The sequence below is a fragment of the Sarcophilus harrisii genome, chromosome 5, assembly GCF_902635505.1.
Source record: "Sarcophilus harrisii chromosome 5, mSarHar1.11, whole genome shotgun sequence".
NCBI classification, from domain to species: Eukaryota; Metazoa; Chordata; class Mammalia; order Dasyuromorphia; family Dasyuridae; genus Sarcophilus; species Sarcophilus harrisii.
The window spans coordinates 151,227,258-151,255,171 of NC_045430.1; the positions used below are offsets into that span (position 1 = coordinate 151,227,258).

General features: G+C 33.2%; 1 protein-coding gene across 1 annotated transcript; it reads left to right on the forward strand.

The window, feature by feature from the left end:
• Window positions 1-414: 414 nt before the first annotated feature.
• On the forward strand, window positions 415-27,859 carry HBP1 (HMG-box transcription factor 1). The gene is made up of 11 exons (XM_003771495.4): window positions 415-508; window positions 5,716-5,899; window positions 7,741-7,969; window positions 11,381-11,519; window positions 11,841-11,952; window positions 12,042-12,151; window positions 12,647-12,803; window positions 14,433-14,577; window positions 19,784-20,110; window positions 24,986-25,127; window positions 26,743-27,859. Exons 1-11 carry the CDS (start codon window positions 494-496, stop codon window positions 26,758-26,760), a joined length of 1,578 nt encoding a protein of 525 aa, XP_003771543.1. The 5' UTR covers window positions 415-493; the 3' UTR covers window positions 26,761-27,859.
• Window positions 27,860-27,914: the final 55 nt, after the last annotated feature.

Sequence of the window (27,914 nt, forward strand, 5' to 3'; positions counted from 1 at the left end):
AGAAAGAACCATGAATCAAAACACTCCCTTCTTTGCCCCCTCCTTTTTCTTCAGACACCAAAACAAACGAGCTGATACACGTGTCCCAATGACTCTTGTTTACTATCAAGACTCGGGCGCGCCTAGAATTCTGGGAGTTGTAGTCCACTGCATTCCATCAACCTGCCTCTCTCTCCGTCCAAAGTGGCTGTCAGAGACTACATTCCCACAATTCATGTCGGCGATAAAGTTTGGCGTACACCTCCGGAGTCTCGGCAGAGATCCAATCCGAATAGCTTGTTTCTATGATTGACGCACCGCATTTCCCAATCATTAGAAGAAAAGAGTCAAGATGTGCCCGCCCTCCATGACAGACATCCATTGTACCCAATGGGAGGAGGTGGATGGTCGAATGGCGACTCCACAGGCCAATGAAAGGACGAGAGAGCTAGGTGGAGGCTCGGCCCCCAGGGGGTTGAGGGGAGGGGGAAGGAGAAGCTTGAAAGACTTGGTAATGGCGACGGGTTTGGTAAGTGGGAAAGTTTCGGTTGAGGAATGAAAGCCGTGACTGGGGCCCAAGGCACCCTTACAGGCTCTGTCCGGCTATGGCGGAGGGTACTCGGGCCGTAGTTAAGGTCGGCGCGACTCTCGCGGTTTCTGTCTTGCGCTTCCCTCACTTCATGGCTGGGCTTGTTTGTGTCTAGCTTTAGGAAAAGGGGGGGAGGGCGGATGGCGGGAGGGCTGAGAATCGGTCGGGTACTTCTCTCCACTCTGGCCGGCAACCGCGGGCAGTGGCCGTTAACCGTTGCTTCCACCTTCTTTCAGCCCCCGAACCCCTTTCGTAACGGCCGTGAGCCGACTTGCGTGAGCCCACTGGCGTCTCGCCGCGGCGGCTCTGGCTGCGGTGCGCGAGGGACCTTGGGGCAGGACTGAGGGAGGGGGAACGATCCAGGCGCTTTCCCGGCAGGGGCGGGGGGCTGCCCCAGTGCGTGTAGACAGGACGTGGGGACAGGCGCGGAGCTCTAGGGTCTTTAACAAAGTTTGATGGCCAACTCTTCCTGTGGAGGGGGGAGGCCGAAAGGATGGCTTTAACTAGGTGGAGGAGGGCTGAGGGTGGCGGGGAAGGTCTGTCTAACGTCTCTGTCCGAACCTCGGCGGGGGAGTTGGCTGAGGTGGCCTAAGCCGCAAACCTCTCGAAGCCCCTGGGCCCTGGGGCTCATTGTTACGCAGTTCGAATGAATGGGCTCTGGGGCGCCTGCGCAATGGGGCACTGTCGAAGGGGGATAAACAACCACCGCGTCCAGGCGGCGGTCACATGACGGGAGGTGGGGGAGGGGGGGGATGAGTAATGAGGGAGAGTGGGGGCAGGAAGGGGACGGACTTGGCTTTACTGGGAGGGCGGCGCTGCGGCTGCAGGGCCGAACCCAGGCGGCTTGGCTGGCCGCTCAAGTTTCCTTCTTGCAGCTTGCGCAGCTGCCCACAACACTTTAAAGGGGGAAAAAGGCGTCCGGGCGTACTTGTCAGCACCGGCTGTGCTTTGGTGTCTTCTGACTTGCACGGCCCAGGTGTGAGCGCCTTAGTTGCCTGTGTCCACGTTTGAGAGTTCTTTACCGGTTGCTTCCCGGCCAGCGTTCTCTATAAACAGTCATTGTGAAGGGCAAGGGTCACGATAAACATTGTAGCCAGAGTGCCATCGGGAAGATAGGGGGAGAGGTGGAAGGGATAGGTGATAGGGAGCGAATGAGGATTAGTAATGAATTCTTCAGTTGGGTGTGAAATTAAAGTTCACGTCAAACTTCCGTTCGTTATTGTCATTCAAAGTAAAGGACACTAATTAAAATCTTGGGTGCCTGCTGTGGGCACTGAAGGGGTACAAAAATGAATAAGAGATGCCACGTCTTTAAGGCAGTTGCTGACAGGCCCTTTCCTTTGATGTGGAGTTGTCCTTTCCTCTTGCTGCTTTTTTCTTCCCCTCCTCTACCTTTTAAAACGAACCAACCAATATAAGGTTTCTTGGATATAAAAAACAGGAATGCCCCAGTTATCCAGTTGATTAGATTGGCTTTCTCAAACATCTAGACCAACACTAACAAGAAAGAAGAAAAATCTATGTTGAACATACTTTTCTTTTGTAAACCGCAATCTTAAATATTTCCATTTAAGGTAGATGTAATTTAGGAGCTGGTAGGTGGCACAATGGATAGAACACTTGTCATGGAGGCAGGAAGACCTAAATTCAAATTTGGCCTCAGCCATTTACTACATGTGTGATCCTGGGCAAGTCACTTAACCTGTCTCAGTTTCCTTGTCATTAAAATGGGGATAATAATAATACTTACCTATCCCATCTATTGGTGAGGATATTTGTGAAGTGTTGGCATGTAGCCATATATAAAGGTTATTTGTTATTGAGTAAATTAGTTGAATTAAAGTGAGATTGTGATTATTTGATAGTTTATTAAAAGGTTTTTAAATTTGAAAAACTCTGATTTGTAGCCTTTGAACAATTATCATTTCACTTAATTTTGTGTACCCACAATAGAATTTTCCTAAGTCAATTAAAAGGTTAATGAATTAACTTTTTTAGATGGTTTTTGTTGGGTATTCATTTTTGTCGAACTCTTTGTGACCCTATTTGGGGTTTTCTTAGCAAAGGTATTGAAGTGATTACCCATTTTGTTCTCTGGCTCATTTTATAAATGAACTGAGGCAAACTAGGTTACCTGACTTGTTTAGGTTCACATAGCTGAAATTAGATTTGAACTCAAATCCTCCTGATTCCACCTACTCTTATTTACTCTGTCACCTAGTTGCTCCAATGTCTGTCATTTTAGAGGGTTTTCTCATTTGATTCTCACAGCTGTCCTTTTAGAATTGGTCTTAGGCTCATTTTACAGATGAAATATATGAGAACAAAGAATAAATCAGTTATACATCTGCTCACTTAATCTAGAATTAAAATTTATGACTTATCTAGTGTCTTTTCTATTATACTTTTGTGGATATTATAGGCATTTTTGAGTTATCAATTTGTGCTTCACTTAAAGATTTATATAGTAGTTAAATACATCATCTGATCCTCAAGAAATTTTTATGACAATACAAATATGAACATTTTATAGATGAGAAAACACGTAGGCAAGGTTATGTAATATATGTGTGTCAGAGTTAAGATTCAAACTAAGTTCCTCTGACTTCAAATCACTGTTCTTTCAGTTTTTCTACAGGTGTTAAGTTATATAATGTGAAGAATGTTAGGGAAATGCAGTCAGTAATTAGAATGGTTCTTTAATGAAGTATAGTATGTGTGGTCTTCCTTTCCCTGTTGAGGACAGTTCCTGCTGAAGCAGTTTGCAAACGAGTATTATTGACTACAGTGAATAAAATTGACCAAAATGAATTTAACAAAGCTTCTGAAGAGAAATTAATTTTCTATCCTGTATATCATCTGACTCCTTTTGCTTTCTATGCCTAATGAAATAAAAAGTATAGTAATACCTATTAAATAGCAAGAAAGATTTTATCTTTGTATCCCCAGTACTTAACCAAGAACAGTACCTTGCACTTATTAGGTGCATTTTTGGATTAGATTGGTATATATGTTGTGATTAAAGGATTTCTTTTGATTGATGTTGCCAAGTTGATAACTATTAGATCACAAGGACGGGTATATACCCTGATATTGGGAGTGCAGAGGAAATCTTGTTGCCCTTAATCTTATGTTAGAGAAGTACTAAAGATAACATTAAACAACATTTAGAGGTTTTAAAAAAAGGGTTTTGGGCATCCTCTTCTACTAGTTTGGTAAACTGGCCTTAAAACAGAAGAGATCTATTTGTAAATTGCAGAAATTCATTAATGTGAGATTTTCATGGTAACTTGAGGAAATGAGGAGGCTTATAGATTTCATAGCAGATATACATTTTGAAACAACTAAATAGCAATTTATAGAGAGTGCTGGGTCTGCAATTAGAAAGACAAATTCAGACTCTGGGCAACTCACTTAATCTGTCTGCCTCAGTTTCTTCTACTAAAATGGAGCTAATAATAGCACCTAATTCACAGAGTTATTGTTTGGAATACATGATAATTGCTTGACAAATATTATCTCATGGCATCTTCTGGCACATAGTAATGCTTAATATGAATGCTTATTCCCTTTCCTTCACTGATCATAGATTAAGAGCTGGAAGGTAATTTAAGAAGTCATCTTGTCTACCATTTTCATTTTATAGATGAGAAAAAAGGATTAACTACATGAAATGATAAACTCAATCACATAGATAGTGATAAATGGAATCTTGAAAGAAAGTTGAATTTTGCTTCTGGTTAAGTTATTTTTCTGAGTGGTTATGTCTCTTCAAAATCACAAGTATAATTATCAGTATTAATATATTTTATGACATATCTACTATATGCCAGATAATGTGCGAAGTACTTCACAATATATTATTTCATCTAATCTTCACCTACTTGGGCAGTAGGTGCTTTTGTTATCCCCATTTAACAGATGAAGAAATTGAGGCAAACAGTAACTTGCTTAGGATTGTTCAATCAGTAAGTATCTGAGGTTGTATTTGAGCTAGTCTTTGCTACTTCTTGCCTGGTGCTCTGTTCATTGTACCACTTAGCTAGGTCATCATTGTGTCCAAAAGACTAGTGTAATTTTATTATGATAAAAATAAATGTTTTTTTCTTTTTTTTTTTAATTAGTAATGTCAGAATTTTATGTTATTTTCTTCTAATCTTTAAAAGCCTTGTAATTTTTAATATTATTTAAGAATCTTCAGTTATAAATTGTAGGAAACAGATAAGGATAAAGAATATTGTGGGTCTGAGACCAAAAAAAGAATTCTGCACTCTAATATTCACATACTTATAGCTTGCATATTTATATTGCTTTAAGGTTTACAAGGTTATAAAAGTCATGGGGTTCTTATTTTACAAATGAGGATGCTGATGCTCAATGTGGTTAAATGACTAGCTTGTGAGCACTCAACTAATAGAAATGTTAAGAATCAGGATTTGAACTTTTTATCCTAACTATATCCAGCTCTCTTTCCAGTTCTTCCGATTTGGTTCCCACTTGCTTTATACTCCCTTTTATAAAGTTTGGGTGATACGCTTTACTTATATGATCAAGTAATATCTCATATTGTCAAATGTCTTACTTCATATCCTTCTATAGTTTAGTTCTTTCTTCCTTAAATTGTCACGTGTACCTGTTTTGCATGTTTTATTCCCTTCCTCCCCCACCAATAGAATGTAAGCTCTTTGGGGCCAGGGACTATTTTCATTTTATTTTTGTGCCTGGCATAGTTCTTGGATTTAGTAAAGTGTTTAATGAATGTTTGTTCAATTGGATTGGATTCAAACAAAGGCTTTTTGAGATAAATAATCAGAGATTGGCCCCAGGGTTTCACAGGAATGTTATTAGATTAAATAAAATATGTATGTAAGTGATGTCCTTTGCATTCTTTAGAAGGAAGGACTTACACAAATTCAGCATGATAACTTCAGAATTTGGCATGAAGATGTAATTGCATGTTAACTTTATAATTACCCATCAAGATGTGTTAGGGAATCGGCCTGAATCTATGAGGAACACTATATGTAGATTTAATAAACTTAAATGAGGGGATGCAAGATTATGATGCTTTTGATCTGTTTGTAGTTAAAATTCCCAAGATCACATATCTTGCCATTTTCATTTACATTACTTATTTTTCTTTTAAGTCTGAACACCATAACATGGTGTGGGAAGTGAAGACAAATCAAATGTCTAATGCAGTACAGAAACTCCTGCTGGTAATGGACAAGAGAGCTTCAGGAATGAATGACTCCTTGGAGTTGCTGCAGTGTAATGAGAATTTGCCATCTTCACCTGGATATGCTTCCTGTGATGAACACATGGAGCTTGGTAAACAATTTACTACTTTTCAGAAATTATCCAGGCCTTTCCATAAGATTTAGCATGAATTTTTACATAGCCAGCTCCAATTCTTAATCCTGTAAAGTAATCTGATCATATATATGATTTTGTCCATTAGAAAATTTCAAGATAATTTTATTTTGTGCTTTTAAAGTGTGATTTAAAACCAAATTGGGTCTTGACTGTCGGTCATTTTAAAAAACATATTGAAATTTTATTGGAACCACATCGACCTGTTTATTAAACATTTTTGACTCCTACTTTTTAAAAAGTAGTAATGAGTAGCTTTTCATTGCCTTTCAAATATGGTATAAACTCCTAACTATCTTTCAAGGACTTTTGCAATATGGCTCCACCATACTTGTCTGGCCTTACCTCATATTATTACACTGTTTGACATACTCTTTTTCTTGCAAAACTGGAATACTCACTATCATATCTCATCCTGCCCTCTCCCATCCTTCAGCTTTTGTTCTTACAATTTCTCATTCCCCATGTTTAGGATGGACTCTTAACTTTCTTGGTTAAGGTTTTTCAGGTCCTACTTTACATTTGAAGATTGCCTACTTCTCCCTTATGAATGTATCCTTCCTCACTTATCCAGTATCTAAAAATTTTACCAGTTTCTGCTATATGTAGAGCAATTTGAGGATCAGATAAGCCCCAACCTTATAGAATTCAGAATATTATGTGATGTTTCCATTAGCATTTATTTCACACTTTGTTTTCCAGTTACTAGTGTATTTTTCCTTCCTGAAATATCTTTCTTTCCCTTGCACCTGGCATAGTATCTTACACATTGAAAGCATTTAATAAATGTAAAGGGTTTATGTTTTCCTAACAAATGGAGCAAGTCAGTGCTTGGCCATTTCCAGTTGTAGGTGGAGGGCAAGAGGGCAGAGTGAATCTTCATTTTGGGTAAATTAACAACCCAGTAGTAGCTGCTGTGGAGACAGGGTTTAGAATTAAAAACAGAAGATCAAATGGATAGATCCCCTCAGTGACTTCACTTTCATTTGTGGCATAGCCTGAACATAAAGGATAGAATCTAGCTTAATTTAATAGATTTAATAGAAAATTAGGAAATAGTGACTTGAATGTATTGTCTATTGTAACTGGGTGAAGACACTGGGGTGGTGGTTGTATGGGACAGATTTGGGAAGACAGAATCAGGAGTTTGAAGAAATAGTATTCTTTAATTAGGATTTTAGGAATAGATGTCCTGCATGAGGATTTTATATGGGATAGTTTTTAGTTTTAGAAAAGGTTTCAAGAAATTTGGGTCAAGATCATGAGATTATAAATTTAGAACTAGGAAAATACCTTAAAAGGTTACCTAGATCATCTCTCTCATTTTGCAATGAGAGAACTAAGACTCAGAGATGTGAGGTCGTCCCCTGCATTGCTTTCCTAACAACATGAATGTGTAAGTGTAACCAAGGAGTTTATAGTGTTGCTTATTTTCTGTATCGCTTTTCATACCTGTTACTCCTATGTGAACTATAAAAATCACTTGTTACGGCTCTTTAAATGATTGTCAGTATTAATAATTTAGGGAATTAAAATTGATTGCTGCATTAATTTGGTGTTTATGCATCCATCAAACTAATACATGAATGTTAAATCTTAAAGTAGTTGTTACTCAAAACATAATACAAAGAAAATGAATGCACCTTTAATTTTGAAGTTATAATCTTTAATGTTCACAGTTGTTTAATATGGATACTTATATGAAAAGACTTCTTTTCCTTCAGTTATGATAATATTGTGTCATAGACGAGAAATTTGAGTAATTTCTTATGTATGTTTTTGAATTTACTTGTGTGCAGATGACCTTCCTGAACTTCAAGCTGTTCAGAATGATTCTACCCAATCTTCCATATACCAACTTAGTGCAGACATTTCACATCAAGAATATACAAGGCCACCGTGGAACCAGAATACCTCAGACATGTCAGAAAATGCATATTGTGAAAATGAGGTGGATTGGCTGACAGAACTGGCAAACATAGCCACAAGTCCACAAAGTCCTCTTATGCAGTGCTCATTTTATAACAGGTAGGAGTGTTGATTTCATTTTTTTATGTATTTAAAATATGTCCATTGTGCAAGCCATTGTGGATTGTAAAATGTTTGTGCTTATTAATGTTTAGAATTACTTTATTTGACTTAATTGACCTGTTTACTAGATTAATGTACATTCGATCTTACGGTTTATTTGGATTAGGGCTTTGGTACATCAGATTTGAAACAACTACAAAAATGAGATATATCTGTGTATATATATTTGTTTGATTTGAGAATGAAAATCTTTGGCTCATGACTTTTTCTATTCCTTTTGGATGAATGAACATCACTTGAGATAATGTCAAACTATGTTAATTTTTTTTTTCTGAACTTTTTTTTTTAACTTAGCTAGCCCAATTTTATTAACATCTTAGTAGTTCTTTCCTTATTTTTAATGGAAATAAGATTTCTTTCAGCTTAAAGAAATGTGGCGAACCTAAATGTTGGCTTGTTAACATTAATAATAACATTGTTTCTTTCATTTAATATTTGTGGATCTGTCTTAGTTTACTTGGTTGCTTTTTAGATCAAAATCAGTATTCTGAATCTTCCTTAAAATATACTTTGTTTGATGATGATCATTCAAAGAAAGTGATTTTGTCTACTCATGGAATCTGATGCTCCAGAATAAAGAAAAGTAGTCCAATTTTAATAATTAATTTAGCTTTAAAAATTGTTGAATCAAGACTACCTCTGACACACATTACATAGAAAATAAATGACCAGAATCTTTTCTTGATGTGAGTGAAAAAGGCTTAAGATAACACTGCATTTCTCAATGAGAAAATATAATTTACTTCATAATAATGGACTTTGTCAACTGAATGAATACATAATAATGTGTTTGTTGCATATCGCAGAATACTATAACATATATACGTGTTATCTTCTGAATTGACAGATTATATTATAAAAGACTAAACTTAATTCATCTAAGAAACCCATAGATATCTTATTGACTATATACTTAGAGAACTTCTTTTATCTACCATTTTATCAGAACCATTTACATTGAATTTAAGCCTGTATTTGTTATTTCATTCACCTGTATTAAACCAAAGGAAAATTGCAACACTCTAGGAAAAACAATTTTTCCCATCAAAAGGCATCTTTAAAAAAAAAAAAAAAACTCAGATTTTTTACTTGTTGAACATTTCTTGTTAGAAAATAAAGATTATTAATTGTTATCATGTCAAAATAATGATATTTATTTTATTTTAATTATTGTAAACTAATATATGGGGCAGCTAGGTGGTACAGGACTTAAAAATACTGGACCAGGAAATGAGAAGACATGAGTTTAAATCTGGCTTCTAAATTTGTGACTCAGGACATGTCACTTAAACCTGTTTGCTCCATTTTCCTCATCTGTTAAAATGAGCTGGAGAAGGAAATAGCAAACCATTCTGGTATCTTTGCCATGAAAATCCCAAATGGGATCAAGGAGAATCACATGACTGAAAGGACTGCACAACAATAAAAACAAGTATATATAGTGCACTAGTGCAAATAGTTTCTTGTGGAAATGGAAATGACATCCAAATATCGGCAGTGTTATAGAACCCCACCAGGTATCATGATCCTGGGTTATTTTCTTAAATTTTTGTTTTGTGCTTTATTTTGTTTGTTGACCAGTTTTTTTTTTTTTCCATTTAGTTTGATAATCATATTTTTCATCTTTATAGCAATGTCACGAGGACTAAATAGTTATTGTAAGGTGGAATGAATTCTTCAGAAGGAAATAAATAAAAATTAGCTCTAAAGAAACACCCCCCCCTAAAGATGTGAATCTACAGGATTTCTTGTGCTTCCCTTTTTTTCCTAGGGAATAAGAATGAAAATCATGCTTAACACATTAAAAGTCAATTCTTTCGTAAGCAACTTACTGTATAGTGTTTAAAAATCTTTTAGTTATTGATATTTGGGTAGCTGAAGTTGTACCTAGATAGTACCAAAAGAGACAGGTAAATTAACACTGTTCATCACACTAATTTTATACCAGAAAAACTTAAAAACATAATTTTTCTTCTAAAGTTGGGTTGAGAATGACTGAATGGATTAAGTTATTGTTTTCTTAGAATCCATTCTCTGATTCTTTCTATATAAATATTAAAGAAACAGAACAAAACCAAACATTGAGAATCTAATTTCAAATTCAAAAGGTAATTAAACAATATGTCAGGACTCATTGGGATATATTTGGATTATTTACAAAGATACATGCAAATTAAACTAAACAAATAGTAATTTACAAATAGTAAACAGAGGAGGAAATACTATATTGATGGGATCACGTATCCTTCATATATTTATCTTATCAGAAATAAGTTCTTAGCTCCTTATCTGTTATTGGGGAAAACAATTTAAAAAAAAACAACTGAATTTTACAGAAATGGAAAGTTTAGACTTTTTTTTTCCTTTGGACTTATGATGAAATTTTAAGACTCTTTATTGGCATTGGACAAAATTTGTAGTTTTGTTTCCTTTCTGTTTTTGTCATTCAAGAGTTACTTCCCTTCTAGGTCTTTGCCCCAATTCTCTATTGCTTAATCTGTACAAATTAATTGCAAGCCTATCATTTTGTAGTCCTGTTTCTTAAAACTTAATCCTTTCTATATATTCCTAATATTTTTCTCATATAAAATTATCTTTTTAATCTCTTTAAGTCTCTGTCTAAACTGTTTCGTAACTTGAAAAAAAAAAAGTGTTATTTCAGTTAAAGAGGTTTCTGAGACTTTTTATGGAAAATGATTTTAACTTTTTTTTTTTTAATGTGTTCCATAAAAAAAAGAATAATTGTGTCTTTGACATTCAGAAATACCTTAAAACTTGTATGTCCTTATATGATATCTATTCCAGAATACTTGAGCCAAAGGATCAGGTGCTTTCAGCTTTGTTAAATAAGAGATTTAATCAAATAGTAGCTCATTATAGATGTTCGATAAATATTTTGGTGGATTAAATAAACTGCTTCATTGAAGTTAATTTTATTCATGTTGACCGCATTCCCATCTTTATTGTGTATATTTAGAGTTCTGTGTGCAAGGGGGTAAGGTGGGATGCAGATAGGGAACGCCAGCACTTGGAAAAAGAAGGTACAAATATGTAAAAATAAAGTATGTTGCAAAAATAACATTTGGGAGTTAAAATATTAAATTAAAGAAAACATGAACAAGACATTAGATTTTTAAAAATGAATGTGGGTAGAAGCTTTGTTAATAATTTGTTGGAAATATAATAACATAAAGCATATAATATACAGATATCTTGATTGTTTTCAGTTGTGTTTTCCAAATGAGAATTTTGTGCAATAACATTAAATTTTGAATGTAAAATAAATTTTGTCAAAAGAAAAGAACAATTTGAAGAAGAGACTTGAAATTTTTAAATGCTTCCTTTTAGATCATCTCCTGTACACATCATAGCAACTAGCAAAAGTTTACATTCCTATGCACGTCCTCCACCAGTGTCTTCTTCCAAAGGCGAGCCTACTTTCTCTAATCATCATTGGAAGGATGAAACATCAGTAAGACACGAAAGGGTGAGTTTGTTCATTCAGGTTAAAAACGTTTGCAAAAGAATGAGTGCTTTCTTTACCTTTTGAAATAACATTTTTTTCTTTGCCAATTGTTTGTAAATTTATATCATAACCTCATGAAATGTTTCAGTACTCTTATTTTACTGGGATCTACAAAGTACATTTTGTGATAGTGGAAAAATATATTGTATAAGAAATGAACTTTAGAATACTATGTATCTTATTTCTGTCTGTTAAAAAAGTGGTCAGATGAGAAAGATCCATTTAACATCTATATTTTGATTACACATACACATATATTTAAAAAAAAAAAATTTTTTTTAGGCAAGTAGTGAATCAGAGTCTGGAATTTTCTGCATGTCCTCCCTCTCAGATGATGATGATCTGGGATGGTGCAATTCTTGGCCTTCCACCGTGTGGCATTGTTTTTTGAAAGGTAAGGGTATGTGGTATGTTGTTTTGCAGATGCTGTCCTTGTGAGATACTGTTTTAATATTTAGATTCCCTTTTCAATTTAAATTCCAGGCACACGTCTGTGTTTTCATAAGGGACGCAATAAAGAATGGCAGGATGTTGAAGATTTTGCTAGATCTGAGAGCTGTGAGAGTGATGATCTCCCTGTGGGTACTCAAAAGGTAGGGCTTTAATTCTTTACAATGTATTCATTTCCTTAGAATAAGATCCAGAAGTAATATGCAAATATATATTCTAGTTTTTATTTTAATACATTAAACATTCTAGGTGATTATTTGTTACTATTCTTGGGAGTAAGTTTATAATTTTGCACATTTATTATTTATAGTGAGAAACAGTGGATAGAGGGATGATAATTTTTTTCTTTAAAAGTCATACTTTTATTTAATGCTAAATTCAGTTTTATGTATTGTGAAGAGTAAATTGATTTCATATTTGGGAGAGGGAAATGGCATATTAGCATTAAATTTTACTTTAATCCACAAAATGGGTGATTCCCATGTTTAATTACTTGAAAATTAATTTTTTTTTTTTTAAAGTCATGAAAATTTTATAGCCAGAAGGCTATAAATTGTGTGGGTGTGTGTATAATATGTCATTAATACAAATGACTAGCAAGTCAGCATATTTCATTCATATGGTACATACTTTCTCAGGGTTATGGTTCTGATGGTCTAAAGTTGTTATCTCATGAAGAAAGCGTTTCATTTGGCGAGTCTGTACTGAAGTTGACTTTTGATCCTGGTACAGTAGAAGATGGTTTACTTACCGTTGAGTGTAAACTGGACCACCCTTTCTATGTTAAAAATAAAGGTATGGTAGATATTCTGACTTTTTAAAAAGTAAACATCTTAAACTTTTCTCAGTATCCCATAGCTTTTGTGATTTTTGTGGGTTTAAAAGGAAAAGCTGATTTCAGTAATAATTGCTTTAAAATAACAGCAAATCATAAATATAGATTTTATTTGAATGTAAATAACTTTAATGTTTACTTTTCCTATTATCTGCTTTATTAAAAATCATTATTTGCAATTATTTACACTTACATAAGAAATTAAAAACTAAGTGTGTATGTATATTTTATACATAGATAAAATATATACATGCATGTATATCAGCTTGTTATTCACCTATACCTTCTTGTCATTTATTTGATTATTAATGTCTACAGATAAAATATCTATACATTTTTCTTTTATATGGTTATAAACTTTTGAGGCAGTGAAGTAAGGATGGAATCAGGCCTGTGATTTCATTGCTTTAGGGAACTTTCAATGTGGAAATTCTTATAGAACAATTAGAAAACATGACTGCAGCCCAAGAGTATTGGAGAATTGCACAAGACATTGAAAGACTGAGGAGGTGGTACAGGGTAACATAGTCCTGAATGTTAGAAGTGGGACTTGAAGTACTTCCTGATTTTTTGGCTGCCTCTCCATTATGCCATGCTGCCTCTCAGTTGTAGTTATATAATGTCATAGTTAAATTGTATAGAGGTGGTGTAGGTTAGTACATAGAGTGCTAGGCTTGGAGGCAGGAAGACCCAATCCCATCTCTTATACTTCACTACCTTTGTGACTTTGGACAGGTAAGTCACTTCATTTGTTCACATCTCAGGCACCTCCCTAGTACATACTTGCTAAATCATAAACTAGTTGTGGACTTTAATCACTGATGAAATAACAGGCCCCATATTTATTTATTTTAATTATGTTTGTATGTGTTTATATATTTATTTATTTATACATAGTCATAGAATGATGTCCTTTGCTTGTGCTTTCTTTATTTTGAGTCATATAAACCTTTGCAAAAATTTTAAACACTCAGAATTCTTAATGTCATTATAGTATTCCATTATATTAACATACCATTCAGTTATTCATGAACTATTGAATGTTTGTTTCTAATTCTTTGCTATTAGAAATAGTGCTAAGTAAATTTTTGAACAGCTCTTTTTATGAAAAAAAAAATCTTAAGAGTAGATTTCTAGTAATTGAATTACTGGATCAAATAATGTGATTATTTTTGTGACTCATATTGTAATACCAGATTGCCCTTCAAAAAGATTTGACCAGCAGTGAATGTAGGTATTATCTGGCATGTTCTAGTAAATAGTGGCATCATAGATAATCTGGTTGATAGAATTGACAAGTGTATCATACTTGAATCAATAATTTTAAAGAAGTAGAATTTGGTAAGTGCATTTTAATACTATTATAAAAAACACATTTTAATCTTAAGTGTTTGAGAAAGTATTTCCTATGCTAAAATCCTGATATCGTCTTTATAAATATAAGTTACTATTTTGTGGTAGATTTGTTAATTTTGTGGAGATAATACTAAATGCTAATGTCCAACAACAAAAAGGATGCATTGGGGAAGGGGGACAAGAAATTAGGTACAACATCAGTGTGCTTATGTTACTATTATATATAACTATAGGTTGGTCATCATTTTATCCAAGCCTGACTGTGGTTCAGCATGGCATTCCATGCTGTGAAGTTCATATTGGCGATGTATGTCTACCTCCTGGACACCCCGATGCCATTAATTTTGATGATTCAGGTGTTTTTGATACATTTAAAAGGTAATCTTGGACTCATTCTTTTTTTAAATAACATATTTTGTAATTACTGTAATATTAAGATGAATATTTACAGGGACATATAAACCTTTATGACTTGGAAAAATATCAAAGAAAAATTGCTTAGGGGAAATCATGAAGCATAATAGAAATAAATTAAATAGGGTAAATAAAATAACATGCAATCTGGAGAATTGTATAGTGTTCTAGGAAAGGGATTGGTGAACCTGTATGAAACCTTTAAAATTTGAATAGCTTCAATCATTCAACAAGCATGTATCAGACTTCTTTATGTGTTAGGCATCATGCTAGGCAGGATAAAAAAAGACAAATATGAAAGCTCTTCTCCTAAGTACCTTATATTCTATTAAGAAGATAATGTACAAAAAGAATAGAAAGTAATTTGGGAGGAAAAGCTCTAGTAATCAGAAAGGCTTCTCAGAGGAGATGGTAATTAGAGCAGAACTTTGAAAGAAACTAAAGATTCTGAAGTGAGGAGAGGGTCCTTCACTGGTCTGGAGCCACAGCCAAGGCCTCTTTGGGGAGCTTAGTCTGTATGGCCCCCATATGATTGTGAAGGAACAATATGGAATAAGATGAATATGAAGGGTTTGCAATATCAAACAGAAAAGTTCCATATTCAGACCTTTCTTTAGGATTGGCTGTATTACAGAGAATGGATTGGAGAAGGGGAAGTTTAATTAAGAGGTCCTTGCAATAGTCCAGATTCGAATTGGTGTAGGGAGGAGCTGCAGTAGCTGCTATATGAGTGGAAAGAAGTGAGAGCTGTGGTAATAGAATTGATGATACCTGGTGTGAGGGGAGAATGAGAAAATAAACTTGAGGGATGGCAGGGTAGGGGAGTGTACTTGACAGAAATATGGAAGTTTAGAAGGTTGATTTTTGGGGAAGAAAAATAAGTTGTGTTTAATTATCTTAAATATATTTATATGTTATATCCCCTCCATTAGACTAAAAGTTCTTTAAAGGGAGTGCTGGGGTATTTTTCCTGTATTCTTAGCACCTAGCTTAATGCTTTTTGCAAATAAGAGTTAATAAAATGTCTGTTGAGTTGAATTGAATTAAAACAGACCAGCTTTGAAGAGAAGTCAAATGTGTTGTTCTGCCAAATTTAAAACTAAAAGTCTCCAATTACTAAAAAACCTAACCTTAGAAATGATACATCTAATATTTAGGGGCTTTAGATTGCTTGGGAAAATATAGTAGAATTGTATACCAAGTCATGATTTCAATTCTTGTCTTACTGTGGTTAGTCACAGAAAAAAGGATGGCAGGTGACTAGCCAGACTGCACTACTGTTCAATACTTCAAAAGAAAATGAGAGAGGCTCCACATGGAGAATTTATGGATAAGCAAAAGATGGGTTGTGATCTGCATCTATGAGAGTGAAATACCTACATTGAAGCCTAGGACTTACACTTAAGTTTTTTTAGCTTAAATAATTCTTAAAGCAAAAGAATTCTTATGGAACAGACTAGTTCCATTCTTTAGGGACTTCTTTAAAAGAGGAAATTAACAGTTCATTTTAACAACTTAGTGTAATAACTGGGGAAAGTCTGTAGGATATTTAAATTCTCAAATAATATTTTAATAATGAAATTTACATAACAATTTAAAGTTTATAAATCACTGTACAAATATTTTCTCATTTTATTCTCAAGAACCATGGGAGTTATGTGCTATTAGCCACATTTTACAGATGACAGAACTGAGGCAAACAATATAAGTCACATGTTTGATTAAGTGTCCTAAGTTAGATTTGAATTTGGGTTTTCCTGACTGCAGGTCCAACTTGTACCATCTACATGCCACTTTGGAGTGAGTTCTGAACTTTGGAATGAAATTTGTTTAGGAAAACAAAACAAAAAAAAAAATCCATAGAGCAGAAAAAAATAAATGACAAAGACTAAAAGAGAAATCTAAATTGTTTCCAAGCAAATGTAAAATAAGGAAAAGCACTGAAAAAGTTCTAGCCATTTCTACCTCAGGGGAAGACAGGTAGGAAAATGGTGTGATTAACAGGAAACTTAATTGGTTAGGTATTTTAAGCATGCTTTAATTGACCTTGACTAAGAAGACATTCATAGTTTGCCACCTTCTGAATATCAGACAAATTTCAGACTGTTTTTTTTTCTTGGTAAAACTGGCATTTCAATTAATGCTTATGAAAGTGGAGTTTTGTTTTCTTGAATTTTCTAGAAGTAGTAAGTAGAAAAGTTAAGAAATTTGGTGTTTCATATATTTCAAAGTATCATATAAATTTCATGACTTAAAAAATTATATAGAAATTATATATAACTGTAAAATTGTCATTTAATTAAATGATTAATTATTTCGATTGGGGAGGTGAAATTGGAGGGCCTTAAATCTTTGGGATTTAATCTTGAATTACTGATTTGTAGTGCAGTGTCACTAGAGGGCAGGCTTACCAAATTTTAGCAATTAATGATGTCTTTTTTACTCTAGACTTCAAAATACAATTATTTTTCATATGATTAAAGTTGAAAGAGTAGTGGTTTGCCCGAAATAAAACAAGTGGCAAAAATAGGCCTTGAATCAGACTCTTTGTTTCTAAATTCAAGGTCAGGGTCATACAGAGAAAGTAAGTTAAAACTCCAGGCCCGACTACATTCAATGTTTCTTCCACTACACTTTGATTATAATTTGGAGTTGTTTCCTAAAGGCTTTATTAAGGTATCCTAAAAATACTTTTCTCTTTCTCTTGTTTACGATTCTAGAGAAGATCTATATTTTTATAAAACCACAAGTTACATCGATGTACAAACTAACCATTGATTATTGTTCAGATATTTGTTAACTATAAACATCCCTCAGTATTTGAACTTTATGATTTCCTGTATTAGAAAATGTATCTAAATATATTATACATTAAAAAATTATATGCATGGAGAATCATCAAAAGCCATTTGTGTCTAATAGTCTAGTTGTAATATCAGCTAGTTACCTTAACAGTGGTATTATAGGAAGAGCACATTTTTCTAAAACTTTTTAATATTACAATGTTAAATCATAATGTTTGAATGTAATCTGGATGTTTGATGCTCTAATAAAAATTACTATTTTGTTTTAAAGATTTAATCTTCCCACTTTAGCTGTGTTTTTTGGCACTGATGGATGGCAATAACATATTTAGTCTTTTCTTGATTTTATTTATAACAAAACTTATTGGAGTCCTATAAATGTACAATTACTCATCAATATTTTGATACATTTCTTTCTCTTGATTCATTGCTAGTTTATTTTAAAAGGGTAGAGAAGCAGGAATTGGGTTCAATATACAACTGAAGTGACAAGTTTCATGTCAAAATATATATATATATATATATGAAGTAGGAAGTCAAGAATTGATTACAAGGCCCGTTAATGTTGGTAGTAAAAAGATTAGGTCTTCTTTAGTCTATTATTTATATTAATGGTGACTCTTTGTATGATTATAATTTCTTCTAACATTGTTATAGCAATATGTGTTTTATCTGACAATAATGGGGAATACACATCTTTGAATGTTCGTTGAATGTGTCCGACTGACTTTGGGGGGCGGGATTTCTTGGTGTGGTTTACCATTTCCTTCTCCAGTGGATTAAAACAAACAGAGCTTAAGTAACTTTGTCAGGATCACACACAGCTAGTAAGTGTCTGAGGCCTCATCTGAACTCAGATCTTCTGAACTCCAGGTCAGCACTCATCTATTGAGCCATCCAGCTGCCTCTATTTGAAACTTACCCTTTCTTAGTAAAGGAAGTTTAAACATTGGAATCATTTTCCATCAAAACCTTTCTAAAAAATGTACTGCTCTGCCTTTATTAACAGAGTTATACTTAACATGACAGACTTTTTTGATGATGCAAATCATCTTATAAATATTTATTGCTTTTAGTAAAATAATTTTTTAGACCTTTGGATGGTTCTTTAGAGTGAGACTTTTTACACCAGATGACTATATTTTTTATAATTTGTACATTAGTTTTTTGGAATCATTTTCCATTAAAATCTTTCTAAAATGTATCTATCACATACTGCTCTGCCTTTATTAATAGAGTTATACTTAACATGACAAACTTTTTGATGATGTAGGTCATCTTATAATGTTTATTTTATTTTATTTTTTTTTTTTGTTAAATAACTATTTAGACCTTCAGATGGTTCTTTGGAGTCAGACTTTTTACCCCAGACGACTCTATTTTCATAATTAATAATTATGTTAGCTTGCAAGAGTTTTATTTATGCCTGTTTTATAGATCAGGGGCTCAAGGTTTCTTAACTTTTTTGTGTCATGGACCCCTTTGGTTGTCTTGGTGAATAAAACCTGGAGGTCCTTTCTCAGAATAGTATTTTTAAATTGAGGTTGAAGCTACTGAAAATAATAATATGCTTTTTTTTTTTTCTTATGCAAGTTTGTAAACTCCCCTGAAATTTTAAGTGTCCTGTGGAATCCAGGTTAAGAATCTTTGCTCTTAGACCAGGTGAAAATTTAATTGGGAAATATCAAACCAAAATAGAGTATAAGGTAACTTTACATTTTAAAACTGAGTCAATATGCAGCCTGCAGGAATCCTTATGAATTAGTAGCCTTTTATTTCTATTTGAATATGATACCATTGTTTAGAAGAATACTGTTCCTTTTCCTATGCCTCAAGCGTTTTGCTCCTAATCTATTAGAATTAAAGTAATAAATTCTAGGTAAGAGCCTAAGGAGGTTTCCTTTGAGTGAAGTACAGAGTAATTTTAAAAATGGATATATTGACATCTTGACTGATCAAAAGCTTTCTCAAAATGTAGTTTGATTGTAGTCAGACTCTGGCAGATAATTGAACTATTTTATGTAATTGTATATAGTTATAAGGACAGAAAGAAATGGTAATGTCACTAATGATAGAAAAATAGAAATATTAAACATAATGTAGAAAAAAGTTTTCACTTATTAAAATGTTGACAAAAAATGAATGAATTGTTACTTATTTGTTGAATATATATCTTTAATGTACTAAGCACAATAAAGTGCTGGGGATGTTAAGAAAAAGTCTTTCTCTTATTGGGAGTAATAACATGTATTCAAACAAGTAAAAACACAAGTTAATTTGAGAACAGTCAATATTAAAAACTAAGGGAAATATTCTGTATTTAATGACAACCATTTTAATTAATATATTTATTTTTATGATTCTAGTTATGACTTCACACCTATGGATTCTTCTGCTGTTTATGTATTAAGTAGCATGGCTCGTCAACGTCGTGCATCTTTATCTTGTGGAGGACCTAGTAGTCAGGACTTTGAAAGATCAGAATGCAGCAAAAACTGTGTCTCTACTGGATCATCACAGCTTTCTTCCAATTCTTTGTATAGTAAAGCTGTCAAAAGCCACAGCTCAGGGACTACAAGTACTGTGAGTGCCACTTCTCCTAACAAGTGCAAAAGACCAATGAATGCCTTTATGCTTTTCGCCAAAAAGTACAGAGTTGAATATACTCAGATGTATCCAGGGAAAGATAACAGGTAAGCAGTAAACGTGTATTGACTATTATGACTATTAATGTTTTTCACTGAAGTTCATCATTACTTAGATGATTATCTATACCTTTCAATTCAGCGTGCATTTGTTAAGGGCCTACACTGGGGAAGACAAAAACAAAAATGAAATATCTCTACCCTCAAGTAGATTACAGCCTATTTGAAAGGTCTTTAAATACAAATTAACACACAAAGTAATTTCTTTATATGAATTGACATGTGAAATGAGCCTTGGAAACTTAAAAGGTTCTAAGTAATGGAGATTTCCAAGGAGGGAATTGCAGACATCGGGGAGAACAAATAGACCATTTTGTCTGAATCATATGGCGTTTGAAAAAGGAGTAATTTATAACCAGTAGAGAAAAGTAGGAAAAAAAAAATTTCCAAGTATTGTGTATTTAGTGAGGAATCCCTAGCTTTAAAAGTACACAGTATTTTTATGAAACATCAGCTACATGAATAATGACTTGGTGATAAAATGCTGTATAGCTGCATCATCAAGTCCTCCAGAGTGCTACAATTCACAGTAGCTATGGTTCTCTGGCTGCAACTGAACTAAATTATTAACAGGTTCTTCACAGTGTGTGTTTAACAGTGTTTCTAGAGCTTGAAAACTCCTGGCAGTCATATATTACACAAATCTGTGGGGACCCAGATATATAAGGCTCCTGACAGCAGGTTGTTTTGTAGGGAAATGAAATCATTCTCTCCACCACCTCTTCCCAGTGAATATCTGTGCATTTCAGTAAATTATAAAAGAATAAAAAAATCATAAAGAAACAATGAAAATGCTGGAAAACAAGTTTTTAGACCGACTTTAGAATGTGGCTGATTAAAAAAAAAAATTTACTGAATTCGGGGTTGGACATGGTCTAATTAGTATTATATAACAGTATTTGTTTCAGTGTATTGTTAAGATTATTTAAAAACTATAACTTTCTAGATGTATTTCATAGGTGATTAAAGAGAGCTCTTTATTTTTAGATAGCTTTTTGACATGTGTCTTGTAATGAATACTGACATTTGATATAATAGAGTCTAATAAACTTTTGGTATAATTACATAATTAGACCTAAGTGGTACACTTTTTAAAAAAATGTTACATTTTCATTATCAAAAATGTTTGAGTTCAGTGACTTAATATGTTTGACTTCTTGCTTCTAAAAATATAGCAAGATTCATATTTTAGGAGAAATATGGGAAGGTTTTCCTTTTAATGTCAGCAAAAAAGGGGGGGGGGCATGAAAAGAAAAATATTCCTTTTTTTCTCATGCAGTCTTGTCAGAGATGTTTGGTAGGAAAGGAGAACTTGAGGCAAGTAATCTGGCTAACTAATGTAAGCCAAATGAGCCACTTTAGGATAGATGAAAAAATCTTTTAGGGAGGGCCTTTTTTCTTAGTTTTTTTTTTAGATCTAGGAAGATAGAGCCAAGAAAGATATATAGAATGAGTTGTTTGGATTTGATATGCTGAATGATTTGCCCATGCATGATCTTATGATTAAGTAGTAGAACCAGGACTAGAACTCAAGTCTGAATCTAAATATTATGTTTTATATATATACACAGTTCTCATCTTGAGTCACCCCACAAGAATATTTGTAAGTTATTTTTTTCAAAACATTTTCCATATAGTAGATATAACAAAGAATGCCTAAATGAAGTCAATAGATACAATATTATTTCTATATTAAAAACATATTTAATTTTTTCAAACTTAAATTTTTCAGTGATGATTATGTGGCATTCTATTTTCTTCATTTTTTCCCATACATACATATATGTTTTGTTGGTGGTGGTTTGTTTTTTGTTTGTTTTTTTGCTGAGGCAATTGGGGTTAAGTGACTTGCCCAGAGTCACACAGCTAGGAAGTGTTAAGTCTCTGAGACCACATTTGAACTCAGGTCCTCCTGACTTCAGGACTGGTGCTCTATACACTGTGCCTTCTAGCTTCCTCGTATTTTCTTTTTCTTTTTTTTTTTTTTAAATAAGCTGCATACACTTCTTGTTTTTATTTCTCTATCAGTGGATAGCCCTAGTGTTGCCATACTTGAATTTGCCTTTATATTTATTTTAAAATGCTTTTAAATAGATTAGTTTTTTTTTTTAAATCCCAGGTATAATTGCACTAGAGCTTTTCACAAAGTTATCTTTAACCAGTTATCAAATGCTTGCTTTGTGATCATGTCTCACATTGTAATGACTCATTTATTTTGCTGCCTTGTGAAACTAGGCAAAGGAAATTGATTGGTTAATAGGCAGATATTGGCTAAATTTAAAAGACAAATTTGCCTTCCATCTTCGCTGCTGTCTAAACCACAGTTAGATGCATAATCTCCCCCATATTCCACAGATTTCTTCACATTATTCAAAACAAGACTCAAGTCCCCTTTTATATGGGAAGATAGACAATTTCATTATCTTAGTTCACACCAAGGTGTGAGTATTAACTTTACTCATCATTTTCTATTATAAAAGAACTTAATTTTACCTAAATGAATCTTAGATTTGTGCAACTAGAAGGGAAATAGAGAGAAAGAGGAACTAGTTTTGCCCTGAAGGATGTGTACTACATTCTTAAAGATGTCAAATACCAATATCTTATTGTGCCCTCTGATAACTTCTTTTCTCTATGCACTTTGTTTTTAGAATATCTTAATCTATATCTTTTGGTTTTATGCATCGACTAAGATGATTGAGATTCCAAAGTATATATTTCTGAATTTAGTTATCCATCTATTTCAGATATCTAAGTTAGGTTATTCTGAAACATTTTAATAAAGACAAATGTAATCAGTATAATTTTGGCTGCGTTGTTTTTGTTTGTGCAAAACCTTTTTAATTTAGTAAAATTATCTATTTTACGTCTTGTAATGTTCTCTCTTGTTTGGTCATACATTTTTCCCTTATCCATAGATTTGGCAAGTAAAATATTCAAGAATTTGCTTACGCGATAACATCTTTTATGTCTAAATTATATTCCCATTTTGTTCTTCTCTTAATATACAGTGTGAGATGTTGCTCTGTACCTAGTTATACAAATATTTCTATGAAGGCTCTCAGAACATTGCCACATAATAATATTACTTTAATCTTTTTAAAGTACTCTTGTAGTTGAGATAGGCAGGGAGGTAGTATCCCCATCTTAAAAATTTGAAAACTGAGTGTTCAATAAGTTGTTCAGGATCATTCAACTTGATGTATTCGAACCTAAAATTCATGTCTTCTAACTCCTAATCTATTGATTATTAGCTATCTCATAAGATATGCTTTATTATAACTCATTAGCTACTTAAATTTTCTTTATGTTAACTGAAATTACATTTGAACGATTTATGATAATTTTTTTCTGTAAGACCAACTTTTTACTAATGTTTCTGATATAAGTAGACTAGGAAGCTATTTGGATTTATTTTTTTATCCTGGATAATAATTCCTTGATGAGTATTCTCACTGTCCTGATAATTTTACTTTTTCCCCATGAGACAAATAATGTTAAGAATATGGAAAGTTCATTTCCTTGGTCAGACTTTTGGAAAAATATAAGGCATGGAGGAGAGAAGAGGTGGTATTTTTAAGTAGTATAACGTAGCTAACTGTTAAAATGAAAAATCAACTTGAAATTGTATGCTAAAACGATGCAAAAATAGTTGATATTAATATTTCATTTTAAGTGAACTCTAGAGAGAAGGAAAATCATGAATATTCAAAGAAAAGAGCCAATTTAATCTTTATAGATGTATTAAATTAGTTACCCAGTATTAAATTTAGTTACATGAGATTTGTAGAGCTCTAATTTATGACTTACTGTGCCATATATATTAATTTCATACTCTCATCATATGAAGAATAAGATATCCATATATGAATGAAACTTTTTTCTGTTGCAAAATTGTTCATTTATAAATTAATTACATGCTTACCTTAATTTATCAGTTAATTTTAGAAAGTGATTTATTTTATGAAAGTGCATACACACGAGAGAGTGCGCAATAGATATATGTGGAGAGAGGCAGACATATACATCGTTGTATAACTCATTTGGGGGTCTCCTTATTTTTAAAATTTCTTATTCAGTAAATATTGAATGTAGGTGATTTTTTTCTTTTACGTGATAAGTGAAAATTACTTCAAATTTGCAAAACTGATTTTTAGAGCAAAGCAGTTAGATGACTAAGGCAAATAAAAAAAAGTAGCAAGTCATTCACTTAGAGTACTGAATAGATAAAAGAAGGCCACCAATATAATGCAGTTAGTAGATCAACCCAATCTTTTTTTTTTTTTTAAACTATCTACATATTACTGATAGAAAATTAGGTTGATGTTTTTAATGTTTCCAACTACTTTTTTTCTAATTTGTAGGGCTTGGCCATAGCCATCCTGATATTTATAGCCATCATGATCCTGATTATATGGAGCAATTTTGAAAAACTTATTTATGATAGGATAAGTTAGATCAAAGGCATTAGACATATATCCTGAATGAGATTAGTTCCTATCTGGTTATGTTAATGTAAAGTCGATCTGTGGCCTGTAGGGATCCTTTCATATGGTTTTAGTGGCTCCCATTTCTATTTGTTTGAAATTAACTGGTTAAATGATTTAAAAAAGAAAAAAACCCAAACCATTTCTTTTGAACAATATCATTATATAGGAATCAAACAGATTCCACTACTTAATTTTTTTTAATAAATTTCAATATTGACTTTATACTTAATAGTTTTAAATTCCTGAACACTATTATTGTTTTAATCTTTTTTCCTTCAATATATTTGACCAAATAATGTTGATACGATTTTTTTTTTCTATTCCATATCTACATTTTTTATTTTCCTGTAATGTGAAAATATTTGTTTTTCAGAGCCATAAGTGTGATACTTGGTGACAGATGGAAGAAAATGAAAAATGAAGAAAGGAGAATGTATACCCTAGAAGCCAAGGCTTTGGCTGAAGAACAAAAACGTTTAAATCCTGACTGTTGGAAACGGAAAAGAACTAATTCAGTATGTTTCACAGAGTAATTGCTCTAAAGTCCTATTACTGATAATCTTCTCCCCTTCCTGTTAAATTTTATGGAAGGATACCTGGTATTTTTACATTTTCCTAGCTTAATTATTTTATCATTGATAATGCCTTTTCCTCCTGTTGAATTGAAATTATTTTTCTCCTGGCTATTATATTTATTAGTGCCCCCTCTTCATGTTAAGAGGGATATTTTTCTTATTTAATTTAATCTTCAGTGAGTTTGAAGTGGGCCTGAAAATTCCAGGCTAGTATACCTCATTGCTGATATGCTAGGATACAAAGATTTGGCTGGAAAGTGGATATTGGTAAAAGTCATAATAAGTTGGAATTTTAAGACCTTGTTCCTGATTGGGAAAGGTCTGGAAAAGATGCCTTACAATGTTAACTAAATATTGTGTCTTCTTGGCATACATACAATTTTTAGAGTTAATAAGACCTCTGAATAGAGTAGCACAGAAAAAAAGGTAAAACTACATTGTAGTGTAGTTAAGATTCATTATTGAATCTTAGAACAGAAATAATAAACAGTTAAATTCAAACAGTTAAGTTAAAAATCAACAGTAAAAATTATAAACTCGTTTTAAGAAATAAAATTTGAAGTTCTGTGATATGTCACTTGTGAAATGAGGATTTAAATGTTTTTCATTGGATAATAAGCAGTTTCTTGCAAGACACTACAATGCAGTATTTTTACGTGCATTACATTAATTATCTCAAGAAAGTAGCTGATGTATTTTGTAACATTTGGAGGAACTGTTTAAGGAGGCACTGATTATTATTAAGCCAATAATATTTTCTTATATTTATAAGCAAGACCTGATGATTACAAAAATGCTCTCTGTGGTCTCATGGGAAATTTTTGTTTTATATCGACTATCTTTCATGATGATGATGGTAGTGATAAAACGTCTAAGATCGGGTATTTTACATCTGTTGTCTTGTTTGATTTTTTTTTCCAGCAACTCTTGGAGCTAGGTGATATTCTTAAGTGAGATGCCTAGAGTCACATAGCTGATGACTGTCTAAGGCAGGAGTCAAATTATGCACGCCACTTAGCTGACAGGATAGATTTTGGAAATATAGATGCTAAATAGTGCAGTGGATAGAGTGCTGGGCCTGGTATTAGGAAGACCTGAGTTCATATTTAGCCCAGACACTTAGTATCTGTGTTATCCTGGGCAAGTCACTTAAAATCATTTTCCTCAGTTTCATCATCTGCAAAACGGGTATGATAAAAATAGTACTTTACCTCTCAGGGTTGTTGTGATAATCAAATAAGATAATAATTGTAAAGCACCTAGCTTGTTGCTCGATATGTATGCACATATAAATATTAGCTATTGTTATTATTTTATAATAAGGATATAAATTTCATTTCTTGTCACAAAAGCATGCCTGGCCATTAAATAAGTATCGATTCTGTCTTTCCATAGATCTTCTTGAGGGCTTGAATTCAATTTTTTAATAAATTATAATCTTAATCTTAAAAGTCAATTTTTTTGGCAGGGGGAGGGGAGATTTTGTTCTATAATTGTTTACAACACAGGTTTTTCATTCTATAAATGTTCACTTAATGCACTTTTCCCCCTACAGGGCTCTCAACAACATTAAAACCAAGATGTTTTATTGTTCTTAATCTATATTTGCAAAACTGTTGACACTTGATGGGGAAAAAAAAAGACTTTAAGAAGATCAAGGCCTCACCATTTTTCGTGAATTTGTGTGACCATAAAAATACTGATAGCATTGAGTCCTGAAACAAGAGTGAGGATTTGCTTTCAACAATAGAGCATTAAGTAAGCTAAAACTATCAACATTGTAAACCAAATTGCCTTATTTTCTTCCAAACTTCATATATGTCTATCAGGTAATATAGGCTTGAAAATTGATATCCTGTGGTGCTAAAAGTACAGTAGAAAGAGAAGTGTATAAATGTTTTATTTTAAAATGTACAAAAGGGGGAATTTTAAAAATATGTAACTGCTGTTTATACATTGGACCCTTATTGCTTATTAATATATGTATTGCACAAACTATGTAATTAAAGTGAAGCCGGGAGTTGGGATTTCCTTGAACAGCAAACATGTGGCCCTAACACCAGTGCCAAACACAGAAGCTCCCAGTCTGGCCAGTGCCAAGAGGCGACCAGGACATGTGGCAGGTGATGGTCTAACAAAATACGGAATACCACCTGGTGCAGTGCATGCTATAGGCATGTTGTCTGTTTTGTGTGACATTTTGCACTAGGTGGCAGGACTGTCAGCCCTCATTTCCAGTGGAAAAACTAGCCCAGGCCAAGGCAAAGTTAGTTAATAGCACTGGTATATACACCACAAGGTGCTATTAACACATTGTCACCATAATATTTTTAAACTCTGTTCTATCTCCTCAACCATATATCTTAAGTATCTTTTTTTTTGTCAACAGATATCTCCATGGTGGGGGCAGATTTTGCACTTATGGGCAGTGCAACACTTGCACTTTACTTTTTTTCCTCCAACTGTTTAAAATTAGAGCAAATCCATTGGCGATACAGCTGCTTTTGCTCTGAGCTACAATCATGGCTTTTCATGTTACTTAACAAGAGGTGTTTCTGGTTAGGAATCACAGCTGTAAAATTGATTTGAGTTCATTACACGTCTTTATGATGTTGCCCCTAAATTTTGCACACTATATTCTTGTATATTATTTCAAATAAAACATTAAAAAACAATTTGTGTATTTCTGTAACAGGATATCTGGTTCTTAAATATATAATTAAGTGA

Excerpts from the sequence above, each read along its gene's own strand:
- HBP1 (XM_003771495.4), top strand. Across the intron at positions 12,804-14,432 it reads TTTCTATGTTAAAAATAAAG|GTTGGTCATCATTTTATCCA; the intron begins GTATGGTAGATA and ends ATATAACTATAG. Across the intron at positions 14,578-19,783 it reads GTTTTTGATACATTTAAAAG|TTATGACTTCACACCTATGG; the intron begins GTAATCTTGGAC and ends TTATGATTCTAG.